The sequence below is a fragment of the Trypanosoma grayi genome (assembly GCF_000691245.1).
Source record: "Trypanosoma grayi strain ANR4 Tgr_700_V1, whole genome shotgun sequence".
Lineage (NCBI taxonomy): Eukaryota > Euglenozoa > Kinetoplastea > Trypanosomatida > Trypanosomatidae > Trypanosoma > Trypanosoma grayi.
In genome coordinates, this window is record NW_008826319.1 from 1 (window position 1) to 9,197 (window position 9,197).

The window sequence follows — 9,197 nt, forward strand, 5'->3', positions numbered from 1 at the left end:
ACTCGCGCATGCTACCGGTGGCGTATGCGCTGCTCAGTTCTCCCTGTCGCACGTGGGCCACATGCTGGACGGCACAAAGTGTGGCGCAGCGCAGCAGCACGACGGCGCCGCAGCTCGCCAGGCACGGGAGCGCCTCATTGAGCTGTACGTTGTGCGCCCGGTCAATCTGCCGCAGGAACCCGACAACATGTTTGCAGCGGATGAGGCCAACGCCAGTTGTTTGGCGTGGCTCTGCCCGGCCTGTATGGCGGTGATGGTGCGGCGTCCCGCCGAGGAAGAGACAGTGCGGGGGTGCCCGTACTGTGCCGTCCAGAACGGCACCAACGAGTGCTCCTAAAAAAAAGGACAAACACGCACATTCACATCTTGAAAGCAAACAAAAAAAAAACAGAAAAGGAAAGAACAGAAGAAAAAGAAACTGACGTTCAATTTGTCTATGATGCGATTCCTATGGTTTTTGCTTTCTTTTGCGCCTGGGGCTTTTTCCTTCCGATCTTTTCTTGCGGAGCTCTTTTTTTTTTTCTCTCTGCTTTCTGTTTACTGCGCGTGTGAATGAGCCAGAACCAGAGAGAGGGTTTCGTACTGTAAAGCTGGAACATAGGGGCTTTGTTGGGATTTAATAGTGGATGGCGTACCGCCCTACCTCACCGGCAGAAGGGACTGCAAAGATTCTGTCGTCTAATATTCACACGATGACAGCAGACAAAAATCTTCGCGTCCGGTCTCTCACCATTGCCCTGGTGGGCCCCACGGCGGTGGCTCTCGCCGCGTACAACAAATATACCTGTACACTTCTTATTTGGGTGTTCTTCTTTTTCGGCATGCTGGAATGGTCTGGAATAAAACGGCATATCAAGGTGGCGTTGCTGATGAACTGTAGCAGTAGCAGTAGCAGCAGCAGCAGTTGCAATAACAACAACAAGAACAGAGACCACGAAGAAGGATGCAAGTCGCTCCCTAAGGATTACGCTACACCAGTTGCCCCACATAATATGGTGGTGATAATCAAAACTGTTCTTTCATCATGTGTCGCAATTGCAGCGTGCACCGGGTCGGAGGGATTCTTGTTGTTTTTGACACTTTACTTACTTGTGTGGACGCTGCTTACGCTGTGTGGTCAACACAGTCTGGATATGAAGGTGTGCCAAGCGAAGCTGTCCATGAACTCTATAGGGCCCACGGAAGTTATTGATCAGGCGCCACTGCCTTCCACTGAGACGGTACGGCTGAATCTAGTACAGTCGTTTTTAAGAGAAGAGTTTCGCATGATCGCTGAGAGGCAACCCACTGAGCTACTACTAAACTTCTGTCTGGAGTATTTCGGTTTCGTGTGGATTACTGGAGTAACGTACCCATTGCTTATTTACGACTCGTATGATGTGGGAAGATCTTGGATTTTGGCCTCACTTGTGGGGAATTTTGCTGTCGACATTATGGCACTGCTGGTGGGACGAGCACTGAGGGGAAGGACGCGCCCACTTTGTCTCGCCATCAGCCCCCAAAAGTCTATGGAAGGCGCCGTTGCTGGCGTTATTGCAAATGCGGTGGTCTTTGCATCAATAATATATTTCACGTGCAGGAGCAGTAATGAAGTCACTTCGCATTGGAACACTTTTCCTGTCAACCTTGTCGTCGGATTGATATTAGGATTGATGGGAGTTGTGGGCGATCTTCTGCAATCCCTGTTAAAACGAACGGCGCGAGTGAAAGATTCCGGGTTCATGATGCCAGGCCATGGGGGCGTGCTGGATCGAATCGATGGATTGTTAATTGTGTTTCCCACCATGTTCTTCTGTTTTCGCGTTATTCAGGCACTTCCTTGACAGGATAGCGCCTTTAAGTTGGTGCATATACCGTCTAAAAGTATAAAGCGAGAGGGTGTGCCTTTTTTTTCCCCTTTGCTTTCAAGGGGTGCTATTTTACGTTTTTTTTTTATTATTTTGCCGTATGCGATTTATTTGAATGATCCAGCTTGCCTTGCTTGGCCCTGATGGCTTTCCACATCCCCTTCATATTCTCTGGTGATCCGTGTCTTTGTGTTTATGAATGGCCTCTTGACATCAGAACCAAGCGTTGAAATATAGTGGGTGCTAACTTAAAATAGTTCTGAACATCTTGATACTCCTCTATTCACGAAAGATGGATGGTGCCACAGGTGAGTACTCCTTTGCCAACAGTACCGCATTGATGGAGGAAATCCAACGATCTGCCACCGCATTCTTGTGGGAGATGTGCGGCAACACGGAGAAGGGTCTATTGGAGTCGCTGCAGGGGCGGATACAAGGGCTATTCTCTAGTCGTGCGAGCAATGCGGAAGCAGACTTGGACGAGGTACTGCAAAGGGTCTACAGGCGGCGACTCCAGGAGGAAGAGGGAGCAAATGAGAGAACAAGCACAGCAGGTGAGGCGGATGGGGTCACATATTGGGTAGGGCGCCGGCCCCTTCCTGTAGTGACGGAGGAGGAGGTGAACGAGGCGATGGGGCAGTTGACGGAGGCTGAGCTCAAGAGACTTGAAGAAGAGTTCGCTGAGTCTCAGGATGATGGGTACGTGCTGCTTGGGAGGAATAGTTTTGCCTCGGATGGGGAAAAAGATGGGGCACCTGCCGACAAGGATAATGGGGTGCACAACAATGATAATAACAACAACGAGGATGCTGCTGGTGACGCTTATTTGGAGGTTGTGGAGCCACGCGACACCAAGAGTATGTTCTTTGGGGGACACACAGTAGAGCTGATGTTTGATGAGGCGGCGTGGCCGATGAGCGCAAGGGGCGCGGAGGGCACACCATTAGCAGATGATCTTGCGGGGGATGCCATGCCGCGGCGCTTCGTGTTCAGCTCCGCCCCATCGACTGTAAAGAGTCGGCCGCCGGAGCAGAGGTGCGCGGAGTACGTACGCAATCAAGTCCACATGATGCTGTTGGCGAATCGCGTTGCGAAGGATACCGAGCGGCGTGTAGCCGACGCCGCATTGCGTGCGTCAGCGGAGATCAAACAAGAACGCGACAAGGAGTTGAGCGCGATTCTGGAGCAGCTGGTGGGGGCGGTGCGTGAGGCTGTGCGGTTAACACGACTGATGCAGAGTCTGGATCGGCAAGCAATAGGAGAGTACGCGCAGGACCCGTACCGCACGCAGAATTGGTTGCGCAACGAGGCGGCCAGGTCGTGCCACAAGTGTGGCCGCACCTTCACCATCTTCGTGCGGCAGCACCACTGCCGGCGCTGCGGTCTCATCTTCTGTCAGCGGTGCTCCTCGCACGCCGGTATTCTCCCCGACAGAAGGGCCCAACTGCACTCGTCGCAGAATTGGGTGCGGCTCTGTGAGGACTGCTACGTGGTGTGCTGCAGGCACCAGCGCGGAGTGAGCGCTGCCCCCGTCGTGCCGCGCAGCTCCTACGAGCGTGACGGCCGCGCCCCTATGGATCTGTCGCTGCTGGTGCTGGCGGACTGCCCCAACCCCGGCGCCACGCTTGAGGACAACCTGCCGCCCTTCTACGTCGTGCTGCCGGAGGACTGGTACGCATTGCGTCCGACGACGGCGTCTGGGTGGGCCAACGCCGCCAGCAACGTGCCGTTCCACCTGCTGGAGGGGGTGCAGGACGGCGCCTGCAGGCTCTCGCGCGTGGTGGTGCCGCACCTGTACGGGTGGATGACGGGTGCTATAAATTCTGTGCAACGCATCAGGGAAAAAAAGTAAAGTTTTAGAAGTGGTGAAAGGTGGGGAGTGCTGTGGATATAGATGTAGGTGCAATATGAAGTTTCTATTGCTTTGCTAGTCTTTTTTTTTTGTGAGTTTTGCGTTGTCATGTCGTTTTCTTTTTAGTTTCCGAATGTATGCGCAGGTGTGCGTGCTGCTCTATAACTTCGATCAGTTGCTCCTGCAAAGCTGAGGTACCGTTCTTTCCTTTTGTTTCGGTGCGTTCTTCCGCCGCCGCCGCCACCGCCGCGCAGCAGCAGCGGGAGTGCACGGTGTGTGTGTGTGTGTGTGTGTGTGCTACTCCACACCCACACCCACACACGGACCCTTTTAAAAATCAAAGAAGACCCGTGCTCCTGGTGTTGTATGTCGAGGGTGCGTTGTGGCAACTCCGCCCCGCTCTCTCTCTCTGCTTCATTGAAAGAGGAGGCAACGGAGTAGAACGCAAAGGAGTCCCCTTACCACTAAAACAAAAAAAAGGAAATTGGCACACAGACACAGTAAAAGCTTTGCCCGTTAGTGGCGCTAATAGCTGCTGATGTTTTTTTTTTTTTGGTGGGCCATTTGTCCTTGTGTGCCACGTACGCGTTTCTTTGCATTTCTTTTCTTTTTCTTTTTTGTTGTTGTGTACGCTTGCAGTTAGGGGATTTGTTGCGAGTGCCGATAGAGTCATCTGCTCTGCATTGCGTGCCGCCGTCATGCCAGTGAAGCCGGCGTACGAATGGGAGCAGACCGATGACGAGGTGCTGCTGCGCGTTACCATCAAGGGCTTCAAGAAGGAGGCGATCGATGTGTTTCTGTCGGACGTGTGGGTAAAGGTAAACGCGGCGCCGACGTACCTTCTAGCGCTTGACCTCCTGCACCCGATTGATGTGGTGCGGTCAACGCACTACGTGGATCCAGTGGACCGCACATGTCTACGGCTGCGGCTGCGAAAACAGCAGCCTGGTGTGTGGTCGGACCTCTGCATCAGCGCTGAGGCGTGTGATGCCAACGCCCTGCGTGAGCGACGCGCCGCGGCGGCGAAACGGGCAGAGGAGGACTACAACCGACGTCTGCAGGAGCGTGTGGGGAAGCGGGAGGAAGAGAAGCGCCGCATGACAGAGGAGCAGTGGGAGGTTGAGAAGGCGCAGCGGCGTCTCATTGAGGGCCGTGTGAAGGAGGAGCGAGAGGCCGCGGAGGCGGATCTGTACTCGTGGGAAGACGAGCAGAAGCAACAACAGCATCAAGAAAGACAGCAGCAGCAGCAGCAGCAGCAGCAGCAAACCCCAGCGTCCGGGCAGGCGCCACGGTGCCCTGCTGATATCGCCGTGCCACACGTTGCGAAGGCCGACGAGACTGCACCGTCTGTGCGCCATACGGACACCATTGTTGTCCCCGTAGAGTTTACACCAAAGCTTGCGACAATGCCCACGCGTTCACGCGGGGAGGAGGAGTACTACCGACGCAGCCGCTACAAGCCGACGCGCATCGAGGACAGTCCTATGTTTTGGAAGGAGCGCGCCGACAAACACTACCAGCACCGCGAGTGGAAGGCCGCGGCAGATGCGTACACGGAGTCCATTAAGCGCGATGGCGCCTTTCTTACTTGTGTGTCGAACCGCGCCGCGTGCTTCATTCACCTCTTTGAGTACAAGCGCGCCATAGAGGACTGCACACTGGCCCTGACTATGCTGTCCAATACCCCGGCAAGCGAGCTGACACAGGAACGCTACCGCCATCTCATGGTGAAGCTGCACAGCCGCCGCGGTGCCGCATACTGCTGGGGTAACTGCTACGATCGCGGTGTCGAGGACCTGCGCGTGGCGGCCGCGTACTGCGACCCCAGTGAGGATGCGGACGTCCTTGCAGACTACAAGCTCGTCGAGGCGTACATGAAGGAACGCGGGCTGATTGAGACGAGGGATCCACTGGCAGCGCAGCTTCAGGAGGCATCGGCGCTGTATTACCGCGGCAACTACGCTGGGGCGGCCGCGATCTACCGTGACATTCTGCAGACAAACCCGTACGAGGTACGGGCGCACAACAACCTCGGCGCTGTGCTGATCCAACAGGGGCTGTTTAAGGAGGCACTGGAGGAGACGTCGCACGTGCTGCGCTTCTGTCAGGAGGTTGCAGACGCACTGAGCTGCCCCGGTGCGCTCTCCACAAATTTGGTTGACAGCGATGAAGATGATGAAGTTTCGGGTGAGGAGGTGGACGAGGTGGTGCGGCAGCGCAAAGCTGCGGTGCGGAAGGTGGGGGAACAGAGCGGACATGTGTACGCTCTGCTGAAGGCCTGCGTGCGGGGCGCCGCTGCGCACTGTGGGCTGAAGGAGTACCGCAAGGCACTCGCGTTGCTAGAGCAGGCGGTGCGGATTACGCCGTACGATGACGACCTGCAGGATGACTACAACCGTGTGGCGGAGAAGCTGCGACTGGAGACACTCGTAGCGGCGTCCGCAGGGGGACCATAGAATGAAAAAAAAAACAAAAGAGGTGAAGCGGCCTTTAGAAATGAGGACAGAGAATCGAGGAAATACAAACGAATGTGGAGGGTTTGCTTTAAGAAGATAGCTCGGAGACGGATGTATGTTGAAGATGGCAGATTGCTATCTATATTTATGCTTTATATTTATATATGTGGAGTCGTTTGTTTCTTCCAATGACTTAGTGCAGTCTCTTGTGCCACTTCTCTCACCAGTCTTCTTATCATCTCCTCCTCCTCTTGTGGCTACTGTTTCTTCTTTTTTTCCTTTTGTGCCTCTCTTGCAGCGCAGCCACTGTCGATGCTGGACGTGGCGGAGACCGATGAGGGCGAGGCTCTCACCGGGGCGGAGCTCTTCCACTACATCGCGACGCGAAACGAACAACAGCTGGCGGAGAACAGACGAAAAGTTAAGGAGTACACGCAGCTGCAGGAGGTTCTGCAGAACCTCACTGATCGATGTCGTCTTTCAATCTTAGCGCCCGTCGCGGGCGGCATGGCGTATTTTGAGGCGACTATGGACTACACGAACAACATCCTCGTCCTTCTCGGCGATAGCTGGTTTGCCGAGCGTAGCGCAAAGCAGGCGCGCGAGATTGCGGGTCGCCGTCTTGACTTCCTGTGCCGGGAGGAGGCGGCTCTCCTGGCGGAGGCGAGCGCGCTGCAGCAGAGGCAGAGTTTGTTCCTCTCGGAGATCCCCAACGCGGAGCGGGCGATGGCGGAAGTGGAGGCCGCCAAGGCGGGGGCCTTTCACGGCTGCAGCGAGAAGGGTGAGGGTTCAGCTGCACCTACTACCACTACTACTACTATCACCAATGCCACTGTTGGTGCTGGAGCACCGCCAATGGGGAAAGAGGGGCCGCTGCAATTAGGACTGGAGGATCAAGACTTAGCGGTGATTGATGAACTGGATCAGCTTACAGAGGACGAGCTTCTGCAGATTGAGGAGGAACTGGGGGATAAGATCGAGGATGATGAGTTGGTGGAACGCATCATAACAGAAAGAATCATTGCCAAGAAAGAGAAACGCGTGCGGGAGCAGTTACAAAAGAGCAAGGTGCGGGTGGTGCCCTTGGCCACAGGGGCGGAGGCTCCACCACAAAATATACAAGAACAACAACAACAACGACAGCAACAACAGGACCTATCGTTCACCTCCGCACCACCAAAGTTCAACGCCCCGGGGGATATTGGCCGAGCGGCCGCTGCTGTGGTGAGCGAAACGGTGGGTGTTGATTCAACCGAATCGGGCGCCGCCAAAAAATCAAAACGGCGCATCACATTCAGCGACGTTGTGGATGTCGTGCCCCCGGAGGGGCCGGTGACTGCCATGTCTGCACCGCTGAGAGGCGGGGATGTGCAGCTCTCCAGCGGCAATGTGCTTGGCGAGGTGGTGGAACACGCAGCGATGTCCTCACCACATCCCATACCTGTTGCTGCTGCTGCGCCAAAGCGGAAGTCACTCTTTCGGACAGAACTGGAGGGCGGAAAGTAGTAAAACATGCGGTTAATACTGAGAATATGCCATGTGGTTGCTATTCGATACTTTTTCCATTCCTCTGCGGTCACCAGGTGAGAGTCTGTGGAGGTGCACACCTTAATCCATGGTTTGCCCCTTTTGTTTTTTCCTCACGTTCTCGTAAGCAACCCTCTCCACTTCCCCTTTCTCATACTTGTAGCGCAACCGAACTGAAGCAAAGACCATGCAGGACGACACCTCCCCTCCATTGATGTGCGTAGATAACGAAACTCTGCTGCGGGACGTCCACCGCCTCCTCTTAGATACCAGCTACACCACGGCGGAGCTGCTGGAGAAGTTGGGCGACAGCACGCCCCTCCAAGCACTTCGGACGCCCCACTCGGCAAGACGCGTGACAATATCTGAGGAAGTGATTGTCTTCAATGACCACAAGCTGGAGTTACTCCAGCTGCCGCCTGCGCTGTCGCTTTTGTACTACGCGGCTGTTGCAGAGGCGCCCACGCGTGTGGTGCCCAATCTGCTGCACATACTGGAGGTCCTTGGTGAGCCCGAAGCTCCACGGGCCCGTGGCAACATCCTCTACGAGGAGGGAATGCGCAAGCGGGAGGAGACCGCCAAGTGGCGGAGCGAGCAGCTTAAAGCAACAGAGGATAAGGAGCTCAAAGCGTGCACCTTCAAGCCAGAGATATCGGATTCTGCCAAACAATTGGCGCCCAAGGGTCTCCAGACGTTTATGGAGAAGTGTATGGAGTGGAAAAAGGCGGCAGCTATGCGCCTACAGAAGAAAGCAGCACAGGACCGCATCAACCGTGGTGAGGATGAGTGGATGGCGCCTTGGAATATGAGTGACCACAGTCGAAAGCTGCTGGAACAGTCGGAGCAGAGGGGGAAGAAGTGGAGCAAGCTGTGGGAGTCGATAAGTCCACGCGGTGCCATCTCTCCCGACCTATCGACGAAACCAGGCACAGGAGCAGCAAGAAGAGGAACAGGAGGGGGCGGAGGAGGAGCTGGAAGGTTAGGGTTTGGTGCCGCTGCGCTTCATGATGAGGTGAATGAATTGGAGACGCTATCGTTTCACCCCGTGACAGGTGCGAAGATTGGGGATTCACTCGCGGCGCTGCAGCACTACGGTGAGGGCGAAGTGTTGGACGCCACGCAGGTTACAGAGAAGAGCGACCGGAGCAGTAAAAGTTTGGTGGAGGCATACCTGCAGCGGGTGGAGTCCGATAAGGAGCGTCGCAAGGAACGGCTAGAGAAGCTGCGCGCGTACTACGCCCAAAAGGCGAAGGAACAGCTGTACGAGAAAACCACAGGCCAGCCGCTGTTCGAGCCCAACGCGCTGCCGACGGTTATGAAGAACGGTACCCGCGTCAGTTTCAAGGACCTCAGCCGGGAGGAGCAGCAGGAGCTGGCGGCGTTGCTGCGGGTGCGGCGGCAGGAGTATGTGCTCACGCGGTACCTGCGCGCGCAACGCGAGGCGCAGCAGGGGAGGCCGCAGCGCCGCACATCCGACGAAATCGTAGTCGAGCTGCTGCGCCCCAGCCTGGATCG

At 55.7% G+C, this 9,197-nt stretch overlaps 6 protein-coding genes across 6 annotated transcripts; all 6 read left to right on the top strand.

Annotated features, from left to right (window-relative positions):
• Nucleotides 1-61: 61 nt before the first annotated feature.
• On the top strand, nt 62-337 carry DQ04_07001000 (hypothetical protein; the record flags this gene model as incomplete). Its single annotated transcript, XM_009314974.1, has 1 exon — nt 62-337. The coding sequence occupies one exon, from the start codon at nt 62-64 to the stop codon at nt 335-337; it is 276 nt and encodes a 91-aa protein (XP_009313249.1).
• A 289-nt stretch (nt 338-626) lies between these two features.
• On the top strand, nt 627-1,823 carry DQ04_07001010 (putative phosphatidate cytidylyltransferase-like protein; the record flags this gene model as incomplete). Its single annotated transcript, XM_009314975.1, has 1 exon — nt 627-1,823. One exon carries the CDS (start codon nt 627-629, stop codon nt 1,821-1,823), a length of 1,197 nt encoding a protein of 398 aa, XP_009313250.1.
• A 316-nt stretch (nt 1,824-2,139) lies between these two features.
• Nucleotides 2,140-3,699, top strand: DQ04_07001020 (putative zinc finger protein; the record flags this gene model as incomplete). The annotated part of the gene is made up of 1 exon (XM_009314976.1): nt 2,140-3,699. One exon carries the CDS (start codon nt 2,140-2,142, stop codon nt 3,697-3,699), a length of 1,560 nt encoding a protein of 519 aa, XP_009313251.1.
• A 698-nt stretch (nt 3,700-4,397) lies between these two features.
• On the top strand, nt 4,398-6,155 carry DQ04_07001030 (TPR Domain containing protein; the record flags this gene model as incomplete). The annotated part of the gene is made up of 1 exon (XM_009314977.1): nt 4,398-6,155. The coding sequence occupies one exon, from the start codon at nt 4,398-4,400 to the stop codon at nt 6,153-6,155; it is 1,758 nt and encodes a 585-aa protein (XP_009313252.1).
• Nucleotides 6,156-6,467: 312 nt separating this feature from the next.
• DQ04_07001040 (hypothetical protein) lies at nt 6,468-7,661 on the top strand (the record flags this gene model as incomplete). Its single annotated transcript, XM_009314978.1, has 1 exon — nt 6,468-7,661. One exon carries the CDS (start codon nt 6,468-6,470, stop codon nt 7,659-7,661), a length of 1,194 nt encoding a protein of 397 aa, XP_009313253.1.
• Nucleotides 7,662-7,869: 208 nt separating this feature from the next.
• Nucleotides 7,870-9,195, top strand: DQ04_07001050 (hypothetical protein; the record flags this gene model as incomplete). Its single annotated transcript, XM_009314979.1, has 1 exon — nt 7,870-9,195. A coding segment is annotated over one exon (1,326 nt), but the record flags the coding sequence as incomplete, so codon positions are not given.
• Nucleotides 9,196-9,197: the final 2 nt, after the last annotated feature.